The sequence below is a fragment of the Monocercomonoides exilis genome (assembly GCF_001643675.1).
Source record: "Monocercomonoides exilis strain PA203 chromosome Unknown scaffold26-1319188, whole genome shotgun sequence".
NCBI classification, from domain to species: domain Eukaryota; phylum Preaxostyla; order Oxymonadida; family Polymastigidae; genus Monocercomonoides; species Monocercomonoides exilis.
The window spans coordinates 135,868-157,171 of NW_027150571.1; the positions used below are offsets into that span (position 1 = coordinate 135,868).

General features: G+C 36.9%; 5 protein-coding genes across 5 annotated transcripts; 1 reads left to right on the forward strand and 4 right to left on the reverse strand.

Annotated features, from left to right (window-relative positions):
* Positions 1–806: 806 nt before the first annotated feature.
* On the forward strand, positions 807–1,509 carry MONOS_9656 (uncharacterized protein; the record flags this gene model as incomplete). Its single annotated transcript, XM_067880175.1, has 2 exons — positions 807–840; positions 935–1,509. 2 exons carry the CDS (start codon positions 807–809, stop codon positions 1,507–1,509), a joined length of 609 nt encoding a protein of 202 aa, XP_067726145.1.
* Positions 1,510–3,790: 2,281 nt separating this feature from the next.
* Positions 3,791–4,364, reverse strand: MONOS_9657 (uncharacterized protein; the record flags this gene model as incomplete). Its single annotated transcript, XM_067880176.1, has 3 exons — positions 3,791–3,857; positions 3,918–4,173; positions 4,352–4,364. 3 exons carry the CDS (start codon positions 4,362–4,364, stop codon positions 3,791–3,793), a joined length of 336 nt encoding a protein of 111 aa, XP_067726146.1.
* A 327-nt stretch (positions 4,365–4,691) lies between these two features.
* Positions 4,692–5,096, reverse strand: MONOS_9658 (uncharacterized protein; the record flags this gene model as incomplete). Its single annotated transcript, XM_067880177.1, has 1 exon — positions 4,692–5,096. The coding sequence occupies one exon, from the start codon at positions 5,094–5,096 to the stop codon at positions 4,692–4,694; it is 405 nt and encodes a 134-aa protein (XP_067726147.1).
* Positions 5,097–5,188: 92 nt separating this feature from the next.
* MONOS_9659 (uncharacterized protein) lies at positions 5,189–5,894 on the reverse strand (the record flags this gene model as incomplete). The annotated part of the gene is made up of 2 exons (XM_067880178.1): positions 5,189–5,580; positions 5,840–5,894. 2 exons carry the CDS (start codon positions 5,892–5,894, stop codon positions 5,189–5,191), a joined length of 447 nt encoding a protein of 148 aa, XP_067726148.1.
* Positions 5,895–10,840: 4,946 nt separating this feature from the next.
* MONOS_9660 (uncharacterized protein) lies at positions 10,841–17,107 on the reverse strand (the record flags this gene model as incomplete). Its single annotated transcript, XM_067880180.1, has 3 exons — positions 10,841–14,148; positions 14,215–16,566; positions 16,639–17,107. The coding sequence occupies 3 exons, from the start codon at positions 17,105–17,107 to the stop codon at positions 10,841–10,843; spliced, it is 6,129 nt and encodes a 2,042-aa protein (XP_067726149.1).
* Between the last annotated feature and the right edge of the window lie 4,197 nt (positions 17,108–21,304).

Consider the following 21,304-nt stretch of genomic DNA (forward strand, 5'->3'; position numbering starts at 1 on the left):
ACCATTATTTCATATGTTATTTATGCAGAAAAATCAACTCCTGGATTTTGGAGCCTTCAACCAGCATGTTATTCTTCTGATGATTACAAAAATCTTGCTGAAATGTACATTTCGAAGATTGCAAAATGCGTAGGTGAAGTCAGAAGCATTTGCAGCGACGGCTTGGCTGCTCAAAAAAAGCGTATCAAGATTTATCACACGATTCTGATCGTGAAATCGATTTATTGAACTTTTATGTCAAACCTTTTCATGTTTATTGTTTAAATCATTTAATTAACCTGACAATCACACATTCTTTTCAAGAAGTCCCATTTCTAAAATCAATCAAGGATAATATTATTGAGTTATCAAAATTATCAAGGAGCTCATCTATGCAACAGATGTTACCTACAAAATGCCCAACATTCACACTTACGAGATGGTTGTGCTTGACAGATATTTGCAAGTTCATAAGGGAAGACATGGAAATTATATTGAAATCTAAGAAGATGGACAGCCAGAGCATCATTGATGTAATAAAAGCAGAAATTTTGTTATTCCCTCAAAAACAGTTGAAATTGTTTTTTGAAGATGACAACAGCAAGCTGGGAAATGCTTTTCCAATAATTCTTGAGGCAAAATCATTTTTCAAAAACTTTCTTGAATTAAGCACATTTCGTTCCGATCATTGGCATAACTCAATTGTTAACATTTGGATATATTTATTCAACTATACTTATGAAGGCGAAAGAGGGGATCTAATTGCTCTCGCTTATTCATTAACACCAGAAAGAAAAAATAAACTTATCAGTGATGACTTTTGTTGTATGTCTTTTAATTCAGAAGACAAGAAAAAAGACAGTTTGCACAAATGTTCGAACATTCATATAATTGCTTATTTTTTTTATAATATTTTTGATATTTCAAATATTTTTTTCTTGCAACTGTTTTTTAGGCCGAGCATCTTCATCATCTGTTCCCTCATCATCACAGAATCAAGAGACATCTTTTGGGAGGAGCTTTTCAGAAGAAATAGGATCAACCGATTTTCCCTTATCTGTGAGCAGATTTCAAAAGGCATTATCAATGATTTTGAGAAACGAATCATCAACTGAGCATGTCCGCCCGAGTTCAAACAAGCAACAAATTGAGGAAGAACAAGATTCCGTAACATCATCATCGAAGCACATCCAGAAAGAAATTGAAGATCTCTTGTTAATTGTTTCACAATTTGAGAAGAAAGAGATTTCTTTTTCACATATGCGAGAAGAAGCTATTTTTTCAGAAAAAGAAAATACAGCAGATTATTTTGGACTCATGGAGGCAGAGGAGCAATCAGAAAATGACGAATATGATGAAATATTAAATGATAAAGCTTCAATATTTAATGAAACAAGATCTTCTCTCATATCTTCTCAAGAAACGCTCAGTGATGAATCGGATTATCATGCCATAAGCGACTTCAACAAAGATGTTTACCATGAAGACGAAGATGATGTGATTTTTGCAGGCACAAATAAAAAACTTTAAGTTGTTTACGAAATTTCAAAGGATAAGGACGATGAAGCAGTCGATTCAATGAAGATTTCAATTTTATCTACTTGGCATTTCAGAATATGGGTGATTATTTTTGAAATCATATATTTTTTCGGGGTATGTGTTATTTTCTAAATCACAGTTATTTGCAAAAGAATTCTCAAAAAAGAATTTCATGCTTTAAAATTATTGTCTTTCAAATGCAAATTGTCATTGAAAGACAGAGAAGTTCATTTATGATTTTTATTTCAATATTAGATAGATTTCTAAGCATTTGCGACAAATTGTGAATTCGAGTGTTTTGATAAGAAAAATGTGAAATCAAAAAGAATCACCCATATTTAAATAATTTAATACATTTATCAATAATTCATTAGGGAAGTTTACCGAGGAAATGCAAGAAAAATTTGCATCGTTATTTAAAACTCACATTCTTACAGCAACTTCAATTGGTGTCCTTGAGAGTTCACCGGTATATTACAGTCATATTGCATCACAGGGTGGAATGGAAACGATTTTTGCAAACATTTGTTTTTGTATCGCAACAACTCCTTGTGGTGAATCTCCATGTGAACGACTTTTTTCTAGATAAAAGCGAATCGTCAGTGATCAAAGACATTCGCTTTCCTTTGATTCGCAAAATTCGTTGCTTCTTTTGTGAATAACATTCACAACTCATTCTTTTTGAAATCAAATAATCATCGTTTGTTATTTTTTCACCTCATTCAAGTGATTGAGTTATTTTACATATTATTTAATGAAAATCAAAAATAGAATTCCTAAAATAACATCTTTTATTTATGCAATACTAGAACATATTATTTTATATGAAAATATTTCAGTAGTGTGTGATTATATGAAAAAAAGCAATGCGATGAATATAAAAATCGATTACTCTTTATTACTCTTGATTAATGTTTATGATAGGCAGATAATAAAATATCATTTTATATCGAATACTGTTCTAAAGCTGTAAAACAAAACTATTGTACAATGAAAAACATTTTGGAAAGAATAAATGGGAAATGCTGCAACATGCGAAGTGGTGGAGATTGTGATATAGCGCTTTTGGTTGCAATGTTCTGGAAAAGTTTGTGACTCTGTTTCCTGAAGAAATTGCACTGATGGTGTTGGAGGAGAAAGAAGAGGCAGAGAAAGAAGAAAGAAGAATGATGAAAAAGGAGTCTATTTAACAGTATTCAGGTAGTTTGCGGAAAGAATCAAACTGAATCCGGCGCAACTGCAAAAAGCAAATCTCCGCTGGTTGTTGAGGTGCATGACTGGCTGGGCTGATGTTTGTAAAGGAGGAAGCAGATATAGCAAAATTATCGGGCTTACAGCAAACCGCAGAAATTGAATTGTGATGTGCTTCGTCAGTAAAAGGAATTCAACAAAAGATTTCAAGTGCATAAGACAGTTGCAGAGAAGCGATAGACAAGTACGTGAGAACAACTGTTAATGAAATCGCAGAAGGACCACGAAAATGTGTGAAATTTTTGAAGATGGAGATGAATGTTTGATGATCTGAGAAAATCAAGTGAGTAAGGACAGAGATAACGAAAGGGCCTTGGAAATGAAAAAAGGAAAGAGATATGGGAAGTGCCTGGAGATGGTTGCGAAGAATGAAAGAGAAAATGAGGGGAATATATTAGGAGGACCTGTGTATTTAGTGTAAGAGCTGTGCTAAGGTTGACAAAGTGCAAACTTTCACTTAGAGTAAAGAATCAGAAAAAAGGATGGCTTTGAGGATTAAGAAGAAGAAGAAGGCGACGAAGATGTAAAAAAGAAGAAGAAGAAGAGAGGAAGAAGAAGAAAGGAGTTATAACGTTTATTCTCAACCGCTAATTTCAACGCTTTTGGAACACTCATCGGAATAATCTCTCAAAATACACAGACTTTCTGAAATGACCGATAAGGTTTCGCAGATGCATTGATCACCATCTTCACAGCATTTTGCCATTTTCTCTGAGCAATCAATTCTTCCAAGTCCGATCTGTTGTTTGACAAATTGAATGGACTGGCTGTCTTCACTCGTCATTCTTCTGTTTGTCTCCCATCCTCCAAACCCGTCAGAAGCGTTTCCGTATCAGGTTCCCCATCAAACACACTCCCAAACGCATGTACTCATGTTATCGCTGCACAATTGGTCAGAATCTTCTTCACGTTGCCTGCTTCCACTTTTTCTGTGCTTTGCTTGTCGCGTTAATTTTCCACTCCGTTGTTGACTTCACCTTCACCGAACCATCAGTGCTCCATCACTACCGACTCTGCTACTTCACAGCACAGCTTCCGAAGATGAAACGGGATATGTGCGTTCGCATAACATATCAGCTCCTTCCGACCTATTTAGATGCAGTAATCAAAGTCGCGCTTCTCTGTTTTTCCTCGATACCTTCGACAACCGTGCAGAACTTATCACACAAGTCTCTTTTTTTGCCTTCTTAATATTTACACCATTCCTTATCCCATGAAGAACAAAGATCTCCAAAAACTTCAAGGCCAAATGCCTCTTCGGTGTTGTTCTTCCAATGTATCTCTGCCCGTCCACAATACCGCTTCCTGGCTTCTTGTGTGCGGCATGTTCAGCTCGTCCAGCATCGTCTCCGACTGCCCATCTGCAATGCACCGCTTCATTATCCACGTGCTGCTCTTTCGGATCTGCACACAGATCATCAGCCAGCCACCAGATTAAACAACAAAGAGCTCTCAACTTTTCTGCCTTCGCTCAACCTCTCCTCTCCTTTCCTCCTCCTCTTCTTTTTTTTTCAACAAAACAAACAACTTTCTTACCCAAGTTCTGCATCGGATATGTCTTTTTTTTCATTCGTTGTCAAACCATTCATCGGCATTTGTATCTGTTCAACATCTTTACCTTCTCCATCTGAACTTTCATCGAAAGTTATGCCCAAAGACCCATCTGCTGCTTCTTCTTCTGCTCTTGAAATCTCCTGTTGAATCCAATAGGCTGACAAAGAACTACACACTTCAGCTCCAATTGATGTTTCTTGCCTGCCTTTACATCCACCTTCACAAACTTTAACTGATTCTGCTAAAGCTCCTCCACAGCAAGCTGCACCTCGCTTATTACAGCTTCCCCCGGTTCCCTTTGATTTTCTCCACAAACTCTCTGTGCTCTGTCGGATACCCGCCTTTCTCCTCATTTCCATCATTTCCTTCTACGCATCCATCTTTTTTTCACTCTTCTTCTCCTTTTTGCCTCCCTCTTTGCCTCCACTTTCTCCTTCCTCTGCCTTTTCCCGCTCTTCCAGCACAGCCAGCGCAATTGATACTTGTGACGGAATAACATCCTCCATCCCCAGCCCCGCCTCCAACAGCCCCTTCTTCACAATCTCCCTGACTTCACACACTGCAACTCCTCGCCCCATCACTTCGTCTTCCAGCTTCACCACCACACGCCTCGACTGCTGTGATCTCCATATCTGGGTTGATGAGTCAAATAGATCATAGATCGAAAGGAACGCATTCACGTCTGACACTGCAAAGATCCGCTTGCTCCCTGACTTCGTTCCTACCGATGCTGCAAGCGACGGAAGCTGCGCCACCAGCGGAACCGAAAGCATCGCCGAAAGCGCCACATCGTATGATCACACAACACCCCCATACAGCACCGCCCGTCGAGCCACAACATATCCCCACAGCGTGTGTTGCTCCTTCAGTTACGAAATCTTTTGATTTTCATACACCCCAGCTGCCTCTCGATATCGTCCATCGCTCCGGTCGATATGTATGATGCCACCACCGCAGATGCATCCGAAGGGTCAATCGCAGGCGCTGATGAAGATGATGGCTGATCATCTCCTGCTGCCTTCTTCTCTTCGCTTCTCCGCCTCCGGAATTCTTTTGCAGACAAAGAAGACGAAGGCGCTGAGCGAAAAGACGACTGTTGCTCTGCACTGGAAATAAGAAGCTTTTTCAGATACCCCACCACATCTGCCGGCAGCTCCACAGGAGACACAAACACAACATCCACATTCGGACCAGAAAGATCAAGCAGCCTCGAAAGCTCGCCGTTCTCGAGCGATGAAAAAAGATGGAACAAAGTTTCTTAAAAAGTTGAGTTGAAATGAGAAGATAAAGAAGATATGCTAATTTTGAACGAATTATCGTTCTGGTCTAGAATCAGATGAATAAAATGAGACGCATATGAAAAGATTAATTCAGAAATGGAGAATGCTGCAGTTGCTGTTATCTGCCATTCTGTTGGATTAAGGCAAAAATACCACAGAAGCCATGAGGCTTCAGAAAGATTCCACAAAATGTTTGTCATTCCAATCTCAAAAGATGAAGTCAATTTAGCTCTAACTCCAGACGATAAATATCTTCTTTGGCTTTGCGTAAATTTTCTTGCCTGCCTTCATTTCCCTTTCTCACATAAAACACATTTTCATCTTCATAACAAAATATTCTTGCTCAAACAAGAATCTTCGTTTCTTCTTCATTTTTCTCTTTATCTCTCACGCTTATACAGAATGCGAAGAAATGCAATATGATGAAGTAAATTTTGATGTGAAGCAGAAGAAATTGTTTGATATGTTGTTGATATGTTTGAATAAGAAGAAAAAGATAAGCAAAAAAGAAAATGTAAAGTTGAAAGCTATTTAAGATTGATTAATAATTTGATTCTAAACATGAGATACCTTTCCAAAAGAATTTGATATAAAAGAACATTTTATATAAGAAATTATATGTTATTATTTATTTATAATAAAACGAATAACTGCTCTATATTAGCTGCTTTTTGATTTTCTTTCAATTTCAATAAGGAGAGTTTCATATAATTTCACTAGTTCGATAATTACTGACAAAATCTCTCAAATTCAAGAAAGTTCAATCTATTTATCATTCAACATAGGAATGCATTTAAAGAGAAGTCTCCAATAAAAAAAATCAAAATAAAAAAGCTAACCGATATCATGAAAACAATGAAATAAAAACAAATTTTCAGTTTGCCCAAAATGGCTAGAAGTCAACTGTTTAAAATAGTAAAAAAGGAAAAAAAGTTATGATGAATATGATATTATACCAATTTTGAATTAATATCACAGTATTAGCGTAAAAAATCTTCTTTGTATTTTTTCACTTAATATTATAGAAACGGAATGATCTTTTTTTCTTTTTTTCTTTTTTTCTTTTTTTCTTTTTTCTTTTTTCTTTTTTCTTTTTTATTTTTTATTTTATATTTTATATTTTTTCTTTTTTTCTTTTTGTGACGGACGAGGCAAAAATGATTTGTCAGGTCAGACAGGCTAAGCCTTTGCGACAGACTGACATTTTCCAAAATGTTCGACAAGTAGACCGACAATGCAAAAATATTTCTGCAAAAATTAATTTTATTTTCATTTTTTTAAATTCGTTTTTTCTTATCATGGTATCTCAATTTTTTGATTAATAAATAGAAAAACAAACAAATCAACGATTCTCTTTTTTTTGATGGAAGTGACTAATTTTTAATATTTTGCTAATATGAATTTGATTTTTCATGGTTTCGAAATTAAAAAATTATCATTAGTCCATAAAAAATTACTTATTATCCTTTTTAACAAATAATTTTGTATATTTCACTTGTTTCAAAAATTCATTTTTTCGACTAAGATCAGTCGGTCGAACAGATCAGTCGGTCGAACGGAAAAATTGATTATTTGATAGATATCATGATACAATTAACAACAAATGAGGATTTTTTAAGAAGCTTGCCTTTGGAATTACAAAACAGTGCAAAATCAAAAGAAATCGTTTGAATTAAACATAATCCAAATTTTGACAGAAACTATTTTATTTCTTTTTTTTTTTTCAAAAGAGTGCTACATTAAACAAAAAAATGGAAGAGCTGAAAAAAAGTGATTGTTCATTTGTTGAGATGGAATGTTCAAAATCAACAAATTTTGGAAAATGTTTGATTTTTTCCAGTTTTGATCAAAAATTATATCATTTCATTTGTTTTGATTATAATAAAGTTTACAGGCATCCTAATAACACTGGAGAAGATATTGGAAAAGTTCACTTTGAAATTCAAAAAAATTCAGTTTGGATAGCTTATACGCCTGTGAAAAATGATGGAACATTGAAAAATGATGGACATATTTATTATTTGTGTCCAAACAGCAAAGAAGGAGTTAATTGTGGAGTTTCCGGAAGAAAAGGATGTGATCGAATAATTAATCATCAATGTCCCCTTTTGACAAATTCATCAATCGTCAAATTAATGAAGCAGCATCAACCTCTCAATCAAGCAACTTATTACTCAAATTTAAAAGAAGTTCCATTTCATTTTCAATATGATTTATTGAAATAACAATTTTTGAGGTTAATTGGACATTGTAACATTGCATTTTTGTCCGCTTATTCATCTGAGTTTAATAGTTTCATTTCTTCTCTTTTACAGATTTCTCAACAAAATCCATCATTTTCTCCAGAAACCATATTTCCTTCATTGAATTACAGAAAACTATCAGCAATAATTCATGACGAAGTGGAAGGTGCAAATAAAGAAAGGGATGCTGCAATTTTCAATTTTTCAGTCGGTATTATGATTGACGGTGGAGTTATCGCTGGCAAAAAGCACACAGCTGTAACTGTGGTTCCGTTGAATCCAGGTGCAAAGCCAATGTTTTATAAATTAGCAAAAGCGTGTTACACTTCCTTTGATTATTCTCAACTTGCAGTCCAAATTATGACAGAAATAAAAGATTTACAAGGAGAAGTTCGGTGTTTTTGCACAGACGGCTTCCTTCCTCAGAAGCTTGCAATTCAGAGCCTTTCAGAAGTAACCACAACAGCAAAATCTTTGTCATTTTACAAAGGAACACCACCAATTTTTATTTATTGTAGCAACCATTTTTTAAACTTAGTTGTTTCCTATTTTTTCAACAACAACGAATTCTTTCGAACACAGAAAGATGCAATTATTTCATTTACGAAACAAGCGAAGGTGATTTCCCGAAGGCAACCCTCAACACCAAAATGCCCTTCTTTCATTGAAACAAGATGGCTTTGCATTTTTGATATTTGTTTTTTTATTAGAAAACATTTTCATGATGATATTTTTTCTGAATTACAGGAATTGATTTTTTTCGAAAATGTGATTAAATGTGAACTACTATTATTTCCCTTTAGAGAACTTCAGTTACAGTTCGATAAAGATGAAACGAAGTTTGGAGATGTATTCCCTCTGCTGGTGAAAGCATTTGCTCACCACTCATGGATGCATGACCTCGAAGAATTCTCAGAAGAAAACTGGCAATCTGGTTTATGTGATATTATAATCCTTTTGTCTAATTTTTTTTTGCAGGTGATAGGGGAAATTTGATCTCTTTGGCCTTTTCATTGACTCCTGGAGGGAGTAATAACTATCAAATGGGTTCTTTTTCTGAGTTTTACAAACAAGAATTGAAAAGGCTGAAAGCGAAATACGGACTTGTTTTTCGTCGTAAAACAACGGATCAAACAACGAAACACTCTGAATCAAAAACAATTCAACAAAACATGATTCAAAATACTTCTGAAAAAAGGAATCCAATTTTCACATTTGAGCAATCAAAACATATGCCATCCGCTTCTATTTCGTCTTCGTCCTTCGAATCCATTTTTGATTCCTCCCCTTCGTCTTCATCTTTTTCTGATTCTTCATCAAGTTCGCCTTCGAATTCTTTATCGTGTTCTCCTTCAAATTCAACATCAAATTCACCTATGAACGTAGGACAAATTTCATCAAATCAAGTTCTCGATTATGATCTTCGAACAAATATCTTCGAAAAACGAGATGAACGAAAAAATAAAATATTTTCGAAAACCTCAAAACAAATCTTTGAGTCCAGAAGTCCAATTGATAGCGATATTTTTCCAAATAAATTTTCATTCGATTTGCCTTCTCCTTCGTCAACGTACTCATTTAACCCTTTCACAATTGATTCGTTTTATTCAGCACTTCAGTCACTTAATCCATCACTCTATGATAACTCAAATAAAGACTCATCCATCATTCCTCCGTCAAATCAGTCTTCTACAGCCAAAGTTTTTGAAAAAAAAGAAAACTCATTTCCAGGATACTCTCGAATTGTACAACTTCTTCAAATGATCGAAGAAAACTCTTCAACAAAATGTGAAGAATCTTTTTTAAAACATGAGGAGAAAACAGATGAAACAGATGAAGATGAATTTGGACTATTGCAAGCCGATAGCGATTCTGAAGAAGATGAATATACAGAAAAATTCGAGACATCTTCCTTAACAATGAAAGAAAATGTTATTCACAACACTCGTTGCAAAAGGCGAAAAGAAAATGAAGATTGTTCTGAAGAAAAAGGAAAAAATGAAACGGATGATTTGGATGATGATGAAGAAAAGAAAAATGAAGAATATGAAGATGATGTTGTTTTCATCGGTTCAAATGAACAAATTGAAATTGGAACTCAAAAAAATTTGGAGTTAAAAGTTAAAGAAACAAGAAAAATCCAAGAGATAATTAATATGGACTGGTTCATAAGAATGAAAAGTGGATTTCATGGTTATATATCAAAAGTGTTTCTGAACCAAACGGAAAACTTCAAGGAAAAGCTAGAAGCTTTGTATTCTTCATTTTTTCTTGATTGCCATCAATCATATATGCAAAATAATTTATTTGTGTTGTTTTCAGAAATGAGCAAATCTGGTATATTTCATTCGATATTTTCGAATGTTTGTTTCGCCTTGGTTACATTTCCGTGTAGCGAAGCTTCTTGTGAGCGCCTCTTTTCTCGACTTCGACGTATTGTTGGGGATAGAAGGCACTCTCTTTCTTTGGAAACTCTCAATAATTTACTTTTTCTTTAGCTTTTTTTTTTTCATTTTTTTTCAATTAACATGCTCCTTTATTATGAATCATATAACGCTTTTGAATAAAAAGCAATATCTTTTTTTGAAATTTTGACAATTATTGTTTTTTGCTTCACATCTAAATAAGTTCATAAATAAACATTTTTTAATGTTTAAGTTGAATTTATTTTACTATATGATGCATTTGCAAACAAAAACTGTGAACATTCTCTTATTTACAATTTCACGAACAGCATCTCCCTGCAAAAATATATGTAAACAATTTTTGAAGTCACATGAATACTGACTTCCTCATCGATTTTCAAAAATATCTATCTTCCATCTTTTCTTGAGCAAAACTGATCATTCCAGCAAAAATAGTTATAATCCTTCAACTGATTGAAAAACTTCTAATATTCTTAACTTCTCTAATAAATTATTTCAAGATGTCTCGGGTTGAACATCTCATGCGTATTCCATGAATCCGTTTTGCACGCTTCCGCTTTTTTTTGCTTTAATTTGCTATTTCCTCCAAGCTAATTGCATCTGATACAGTAAGAATTGTCATCCCTTTTATAAAATGAACAATAAATTCTCTCTTTTGATCCTTCAAGCTCAATCTTCCTTCAGAATAATGCTGCACACATGATTTCTCAATCTCTTTCATTGAACTTCTTTCAATCTTAATCATATCTGGCCTTTCTCCTTTTTCAATCTTGTCCCCAGCAATCACAGCATCGTTCTCTCCAAACGGGATCTCCAGTGTCAGGCACTCCCACAGCATCATCCCAATCGAGAATGAAACAGATTCTTTTATTGCCCCCATCTTCTTGTTCATCAGCAACTTTGGAGCCTTCCACCTCAGGTATTCCTTCCTGTTGTCATCCTCATCCTCAAATGCTGATGAAGGAAGGGAGTCACTATCATCATCATCATCACTGGCAGATGTCACAACAGACGATGACGAGATGGATGATGAATCTGATCTATTATCAGAAGAGAAGTCTGAATGCATCACGATGCAGATCACCATGTGTTCTGAAAACAGTACAATGTAAGGACTCAGAGTGGAAAGAGAAGATAATCCATTTTCCATCTCATCAAAGGAGTGGAGTGCCAGATTAGCCACCCAGAACAGGATCTGGGCAGCTGTTTGCTCCCTCTCCTGAAGAGTCCCAATTGCCATCTCTTTTGTCTTATTCCTTCCATGGAGTAGCATGAACAGCGAATCCCTCAGATCCACTATCAATTTCTCATAAGGAGACGAACATGCCATTGCATCCACCAGATTCGACATCGATGAGGTGGTTGGACAAAGATCCTCTCTCTGAACAAAAGTCGAATCAGAATCAGTTGTTGAAGTGGATGAAATGGATGGTGATGGTGATCTCTTTCTTGTTTCCTCTTCTTTTTCATCCACCTTCTCCAATGCCCAATCAGGGATTTTGTCTGAATCTCTCCCCAGGATGTATTCAGTCGATCCACTTTCAGCCAGCAAGTGTTCTGATGATTCTGAATGCTGAAGGCTTTTCGCATATTCCCTCTTCTTGATCCTTTCATCGTTCTTCTTCTCTGCCTCTTTCTCTGCACTCCTCCACTGCTCCTCAGGCGACATTTCCATCGTCACCATTTCAATCAGCTTCGGATCTTTTCTGATATTATCATTCACAATCTCTCTCAGATCTTTCGCTTCATTCTTTGCCTTTCTCCATCGAACAGCCAAAACAACAGATACAATCAGAACAATCACAAGAATAACAACAAGCACAATCACAATTAACAACCAATAGGATTTTCCTTCTTTCCCTCCTTCAACAATTCTTTCATCTCCTTTTCCAACACTTTCACTCCTGTTCTTCACAATAAATCGCTCTGTTGATGAAGTTGAATCTCCTTTCCCAAACACAATCCACACACTCACTTCTGACTCTTCTCTCACTTTCTCCAATTCAGAACATGAAATAAATGTGTGAATCTCATTCTCTGACACAAACCCATCTTCTTCAATCCCCTTTCTCACAATCTCCTCTTCTTCCCCATTTTTCATGCTCATCTTCACTGACAAATCACATGGCAGAAGCAGCTTTCCCACAATCATCAACTCCACATCCCCATTTGGCTGAGAAATATTCTTCACCTCTTCCAAAATGGGGATGAAAAATGATGATCCTCTTTCAGTTGCTATCCCTCCCAATTCGCAACCCTCATCCAATATCCACAATGATGAGTTATCTTTCAACCCATCTCCCCCTTTCACACTCACAACATTCAACTCCCCGTTCCCTTCACAAATCACATTCCTTCTGGCTGATGGATATCCCTCAATCGATGGGTTGTTGTTCTCAAATTCTCCTTTCTCAATCTTCACACTCCCTCCACTCACCCACAACCCACCTCCCCTGCTCTTCATAATCGTTGTTTCCCTCATCTCCACATTGCTCTTCTCAACATCAACCAATGACCCATTCCATTTGCATAATCCCTCTTTTATCTTGTTTTCTTCATTTACAATTTCATCTTTTATTTCTCCATCAAACACACATGCCTCAACCCTCACATTCTTGGAATTCCTGATCTGCATCATTCTTCCCTTATCAACCGAATTCTCACACTTTCCGAATGAGCTGTTCAACACACTCACCCCTTGCTCAGCATCTTCCATCCCAATCACACACCCCTTTGACATCACATTCACATTCTCAACTCCCATCTCTTTCATCTCCACTTTCGCTTTCCCTCCAATGCTCACAACATCTCCCTCACATTCAATGTTCGATATTCTTGTTTCAACAATTGTCACATCCGATTCTTCACAGAATGAAAGCACTGATCTTGTTGAATGAATATCCCTGAATGTTGTCTCCGATATCTTCAGCTCTCCACTTTCCACACTCACAATTGAACTGTTCAACTTCAAGGCCTCAGCTGTTGTTGTTGAAGAAGAGAAGAATTCACATTTTTGGATCTCCATTGAACCATTCTTCACTTTTATGAGACAATTGTGAGTCAACTCAAATCCATCTTCAAACTGGAATGAGCACCTCTCCACTGAACATACATTCACAAACTCCATCACACAATCCTTCTCAGCTAATTTTTCAATCTTGCAGTTCAACCAAACAATCCCCTGTGTCTTTTTCCATGAGTTCACAACCAGGTCTCCAATCACACACTCCTTCCTCACAAACCCTTCCCCATCAATCAGAATCCCATTCATCACCCCTTCCTGAATGTGCTCAACCCCACAGTTGATGCTGGAACAAGGGTTGCTCTGTGCCCCACATCCCCTCCCATCACTCCCTCTCCCACTCACAAACACCTGTGCCGAATAATAGAATGTGATCAGCGGGATCAGATCAACATCTCCCTCGCTCCAACCATCCCTCCCACAGATCGAGTTGTTCGAGTTCAGTGACTCCTGATTGTAGTTCAGTGCAAACAGTGTTTCGTTGATCTGATGAGCAATCGAGTGGCATCTGACAAACACGTCTTTCCCCACATGTGCCTCATTCATCACAAACAGGATGTTCACAATCTTGAAATTCAGAGGCAGAATCTGACTCTCATTTCCATAATTCGCATGTGGGTCAGATTTATCAATAAACAGCCCTCCTCCACACCCTGTCTCACTCGAGCACTTGCACATCGAAAATGAGCTACCATTCACTTTCAACACCGACTCCCCACTCTTCAGCACCACTCTCATCCCCCCTCCTTCATCACTCAAACCACTCTTGCAACTCGACATCGAACACTCATCCACCACACACTCCACTCCATCCTCAAATGATCCCACATCAACAACACTCGCTCCAATCCCTTCTTTTGTGATGTTCGCAAATGAACATCCAACAACCCTCAGAACTGGTCTGTTCCCATTTTAAAAACCCTTCTTTTCTCCATTCTTCTGGTTTTCATCTTCCATCATCGAAATCAGGCTTCTTTCTGTCACATCTGCAAATGAAATGTTCACATTCTGAACAGTCACCTCACCTGCACTTGGGCTGAACGCAATCAACCCTTTCAACTCTGAAATCAAACTCAACGAGCTCCTCTCAATCACAACACTCCCCCCATTCACTCTCATCACACAATATCCAAAACTCTCTGCCACCCCCCTCCCTGGCCCAAATGAACAATCTGAAACTGACAATAATGTGTTTGCTCCAGAGGATTCAATCGACACTTCATGATGGGTTGTGACGGCTGGCTTGGTGAATGACACATTCACAAATGACAGACTCACATTCGACGATATCATTGAACCATCAGACAAATCATTCTCATCTTCATCACTGATCGTCACTCCTGTCCCTTTCTTTGTCCCTTCAATCACAACTTTTTGTGACTCTGATATTGATGAAGAAATTGAAGATGAAAATGAAGAAGAAAATGAAATGGAATGACTCAGCAACCCTGATCCCACAATGGAAATATGTGTTTCCCCTTCTCCAAGTGTTGGATATCGAAGTGATATCAAGTGGTCAATCGATGAGCATGGTGCCTCGGAATACCCACACCCACTGAAGTCTCCTCCTTTCTCAACTGAAACAAACCCATCCCCACTCCTATTCCTCCACAAATACACAACCAGTGGAATCACAAACCCCTCCTCTCCTGTTGTCTTCCTCTCCCATCCACACAATTCATCCAATGACCCCAACTCCTCTTCCTTTATCTCCCATTTCAGGTGCTCCTCATTCGCAATCTCACTCAGATCCCATCCTGACACAAACACATTCTTCCCTTTCCATGCATTGCATCCCTCAAACATCACCCCTTCCATCACAAATGTTCCCATCTCATCTGCCAGCTTCACAAACATCCCTCCTCCCATTCCTCTCCCTCCGCTCACAATCTCACTTGTTGGCACAACACATCCCGATAATTTCACTCCTTTCATCTCCAAACTCCCTCCCTTCCCCACTGATATCTTCATCCCTCCCCCTTTCATCCCACTCCCCCCTGAACACACTGATGACAAATTGCTTTCTTCAATATTCACATTCCCATTCACACCCATCTCCACATTCAAACATCCTCCCCCTCCTCCTCCACTCCCACCAACAACTTCCACTCCACTCATTCGGCTGTTCACAATCTCCAATTGAGCTCCATTCGAAACAACAATTGGTGATTTCCCACTCATTCTCACTCCCCCTTCCATCACAAACCCATTCACAACCAACCCTCCTCCATCAATACAAATCACATTGTATCCAATCATTTCATCATTTCCAAATGTGACTGAACAGCTGGTCATTGTGATGGTTGATGACAATGAGGAGGAGTGGATAAATGCATTTCTCTTCCCATTCATCTCTTTATTCAGCACAAATGACAAATATCTCATCTCAAATGATTTTGAACATTCAATAAGGTTATTCTGGGTTATCGATCCTTCATCCCTCACAATCACCCTCATCCCTTCTTCTTTCCCACACACACTCACCTCAAATGAAACAACTTTCATCTCATTCTTCATCCATGATTCTGAGGCAACTTCAATTTCATGAACATTGATGCTCGCTCTCTTCCCAACACAATAATCAATCGTCAAACACCCAAACTCCTCAAACCCACAATGGCTCTGATCCAGCGCCCTCTCTCCTCTCCCATCAACTCTCAGCTTTGAGCCAATTGAACACAAATACACAAACAGCGGAATCACTTCCCCTTCTCTCCCATCCTCACTCCCACACAACTTCACAATATCAGAGGGAATAAAACTTGAGTCAAAAAATGCATATGAACTTCCATTCACTTTCCACTCCAACAACACTCCTCCACCACATTCAACAAACATATCCTTCCCATATGAAGCTTTGTTATTCTCCCCAAACACAAACAAACCCTCTCTTCCAGATTCCATTTTCATTGAACCATCCCTGCTCTCCATCACAATCATCATCCCTCCCCCTCTCCCTTCCCTTCTCCCATCTGAACTCTCCCCTGAACCCTTCGCCTCGCACCCATCAATCACACAACTCCCATTCACAACAACACTCCCTTCCCCCTTCACAACAACACTCATCCCTCCTCCTCTTCCACAAACACACCTGCACCCCTTCACAACACACGATTCAATCACAATTATCCCATTCTTCCCCTCATCCCCTTCTGCCCCAACCACTCCACTCACCCATCCCCCATCTCCACTTCTCTTCTCAATGTTGTTCACCTCACACCCACAAAACACAACTGATTCCACCCCTTCACCAAACTCAATCAGTGAATGTTCTACAAATCACAATGTCTCTGTGATCACCAATCCCTCCACTTTCACTTTTCCCCCAATCACATTCACAAAACTGAATCCAATTGAATTATCAGATGAACAAACAACAGAACAGTCAGTGAGTGTGAGGAGTGTGGAGTTGGACGAAATCAGAGATGATGATGCTGCACCAGACAGAGCAGATGGAATACACAACTTGATGTTCCTCACTGAACATTTGCTCAACACCTCAATCAGACAAGATGACTCAGAATTCTCTGGTGCTTTCACTCCCATTTCCATCACTTTTGTCGCACATGAAATCTCCCATTCACAGCCATCTGTCATTCCAACTGCCTCAGCAAGCTCATATCCTGAATCCAATTCGATCTTCTTGTTTGTGCCTGGATATCTCACCTGCGCTGCATGTGTGATGGTAGCACACGGATAATAATCAAACCCACAGAACCACGAGTCGTATCCACCCAGCCCATCCTTCACCTTCCCCACATGTGTTGTATCTGGATATGAATCCAAATACACATTCAGTGGGAACAGCCCCATTGTTGTGTCACTCCGATCATATCCCACCAGCTCATCGTATTTTGAACTGTCATGTTGGACATTCAGCGTTGAGGAGCTTATTCCCCAGCTCGCTGAATTGCTCCCATTCACAAACACATAATTCCCTCCCAATGAAGCAGAACACCCTGTAAATCCACAGACACGATCGAGAATTCGTGAGAGCCATCAGCCAGATGCATCATCATACTTATACCATTTCGACAGCAATTGCAATTGTAACAAAGTATTTGTTCCTTTTGTGAAAAAATGAATATCTGTCTTGTTTTGTTTGTCAACTTTAATTACATGAAATCCTCTCCTTATTATAATGATCTGCACTGCAACATAGCTTTCGTTGTTGTATTTATATCATTAAAATTGTTTTCAACTTAACTGGCGTTTCCACAAACTATATTTATTAGAATAAACAAATTTTAACATTCTCAGAAATTTAAATATAAATAATGTTTTTGATCATAAATGAAAAAATAAATTATGGGATTTTTGATCAATCATAAAAATCGAGTAAATTTTCATGATCGAATTTCGCAATTTCCCTCCTTGAATAGCTTTGTTAAATTATGTAGATTAACGCTATGATATTCGAATTTTCTAAAAAATTCAAACTGAAAGTGGTACAATTTTCATCTATGCACCTTTGGACCTTATGTCGAAGAAGAAAATGCTTTAAAAGTGACCGTGACCGTTCGATCCTGTTTGTGTGACACTTTGTTAATGAATCAACAAAGTGATTTTTGTGATTAACAGTTCGATGGATAAAACCAAGCGTGTTTAATGAACTATACACTTTCCAACAGTTAGTATTATTTGTTGTGTTTTTTTTAACAGCTGATTCAATGAGAGATTGCAACACAGGTTTTGTTCGATTTGGAACAATTGATAAAAACATATTGCTTCTTCCTTTTGCTGTTTCAGGCCTTTCGACACCCCCAACAATCCATAATAATGGCTTTCTTCTTCCAACTTTGAACTTTCTTCGATAAAAAGCAGCTTCAACGATTTCAATCGTTTTATTTTCTCCTCCAATTTTGAATTTATGTTGCTGTTGATGAAGAACAATTGCTTTCCGAAATAAAGAATAAAGTCTTACAATTGTGAAGACATTCACTGATGCCAAAATTGCTGCTTTAAGCTGTTCCAAATGAAGCCAAAAACAAAAAAGCAATAACGCTAATCTTCCGTAATGGTAACTTAATTTTTTCAAAAACAGTGTTGCTTCTTAATGATTTTTTTACAGTGTTTGCACCTAAAATTGTAGTAATTTCCTCTTTCAAGTTGGAAATTCATGTATTTTTTGCATTTCCAACAAAACATAAATGAATGAATAAAATATATGTTCTGCAGCCATCTGATTGTCTTCAGTTCATCTTGAAACAAATTATAAAGCTCTGCCAAATGTTTCCTCTCAATTCCATCGAATGGAATTTTGAAATAGGTATATTGAAAAGTAATGAAAAGGGACCACTCCCATTATTTTTTTGTATTTTCTAAGTTCAAAATTATTTCGAATTCACTTCTTCGTTTAATAACTTCATTTTTTTATGAAATAAAATAATTAGCAATCGACAAAAATGTGTGAAAGATGTATATATTCTGCAGTCGATGAAATTATTTCTTGCCGAAACTTCGTGCTATTTTGATAAATCCTTAGCATCAAAAGGAGAAGTTTGGATCAAAGCCATCCACCACATAATAGGATTTTCCATCGATATGGTCAATCTGTGCGAATCCATCTTTTCGCCATCAACATGGAACTAATATTTACTAAGTTTCGCTCCTTTCGGAGAAGAGTGGGCTGAATGCAACTATGGTCCACCTCCAAGTGATTGGTTTGACTGGGTAATTATATGTTTAGATATCTTTTTTGGACTTCACGATAAGAGACAAAAATGGTCTTCGCTATGCAAAACACGTTCAGCAATCTCTCTTGTATTTCAACTGTTATTTGAAAAGCAGTTAGCAGATTATCCATTAATGAAGATTTATTTCCGATCCTCCCAAAGACTAGAAAGAAGAAAGAAGAAAAACAAGACTCCGATTTGGAATCCAAGAGTTCTTTTGGACTACATAGCAACCTTAGGTGAAAACAAATATCTGGATAATGACACACTCATGAAGAAAACAATCTGCCTATGTATCCTTTTTTTTGCATGACGCTTCACTGAACTCGAGCGAATAAGTCTCAAACATTACACAATAAAAGAGGACTCAATTGCCCTTGACACCTCACTGAAGACCGGAACGGAAAGAACGGATATCATCATCCCATTCCTCCGAGAAACACCACTGATTTGCCCTGCATCAGCTGTGAAGGAATTGTGGTCTAGAGTGGAAAAGATACAAACAAATTCTGATCACTTATTTCTGAACGAAATTACAAAAAAGCCCCTGTCTTCAAGATCCCTGAAAAAACTTGCATCTGAAATCATTCACAAATCAGGCATTCCAGAATGTTTCGGACCTTGATCACTAAAGCACGCTTCAATATCTGCCTTAACGATGTCTGGAATGCCCATAGCACAAGTTGCCAAGTTCGCAAGGCTGTCTCCGCGAAGTGATACGATAACATACTCCTATTTTCAATAAGATATTTCTTCCTCTTGCACAAGAGCTGTTGCAGTTCAATCAACCAAAATCAACGTTCAAAGTGAAACACAAAGTGACTCAGCTGATCCACATTTAGTGAACTTGAGAATCTCAGAAGAAAGTTATGCAAGCAGAAATGACGGCGATGACTCAACCACAGTTGACAACGAACATGAGGAAGTGGATTGAAGTGGAGATTCAGAATCTTTACACATGACAAAGCGAGTACGAAGATTGAAGATGAAATGGAGAAACAGCAGATTTTGCAGCAATCAGAGAAAAGCTGTTTGGAATTCAACAACGGGTTGTCTTAAGCCAAGCCGAATCGAGGAGCCAGAAGACAACAACATCGAAGAACCAAAAGTGAAGAACCAGAGTGAAAGAAAGATCGAACAAGAAGTCAAACAAGAAAAATCCGTTCAGTTCATAATAAGAACAAGATCACAAGCAAAGCAAGAGTTACTAGAAAAAAAGTTGAAAAACGGAGATCTCTAAATCTACTTAATCCTTTTGATGCTTCACGTCTTCCCAATTAAGTATTTCTCTCAAAACATAAGAGAAGGATGCGAGTCACATTTTATTAAAAAATGAATATTTAAATCTGGTACTAAATTATCAATTTCACGAGAATACTTTTAGAAAAAAATTAAATGACAGGAAACCTTCAAAATACTTTTTATTATTATTCCTGTAAATATTTAGGGTCATAATTTTTCAATTTTTGTGAAAAGAACTGGAATTTTTAGTTTTATTTTTAAGATCAAAGACTTGCTCATATCTCAACAAGTTTTTTGTTCTGAGGATTTTGAGTGTTGTAATTGGTATTAAATCTGTCATTTTTATGTTTTTGGTTATTTATTGTTGTCAAACACTTCGTTTTTATTATTGTTTTTTCCATTTCATAATTTTTTGACAAAATAGAGAATTCATGTGTTCTTACGAGATATTTCATTATTTTTAAAGCGGAAATATAAAAATTATCAATAAACAAAGGGATAGAAAAGGATGAAAATTTTTCATTTTTTATGGTCGTGATTATTATTCTTAAAGATTTGTTTTTGTGTATTTTTATTTCCTTTTATTCAAATCACATTCTTTCATTTCAAATTTTTGTGATGATCATAATATTCATTTTTCCAACGATTTTTCAACATAAAAATATAATACAATCTCAAATTTCATTTTTTTCTCATTTTTTTGAAATGTCGATAAACAGAAAAAACAATAATAAAAACGAAGTGTTTGACAACAATAAATAACCAAAAACATAAAAATGACAGATTTAATACCAATTACAACACTCAAAATCCTCAGAACAAAAAACTTGTTGAGATATGAGCAAGTCTTTGATCTTAAAAATAAAACTAAAAATTCCAGTTCTTTTCACAAAAATTGAAAAATTATGACCCTAAATATTTACAGGAATAATAATAAAAAGTATTTTGAAGGTTTCCTGTCATTTAATTTTTTTCTAAAAGTGCTTTGGAGAGCCAGAAAATTTAGGTTCCGATTAATTTTTTGGGTCCCTATAAACTACTGACATAATAGCCTTGATGATGAATAATAGTTAATAGTGTTGTACAACAAAAA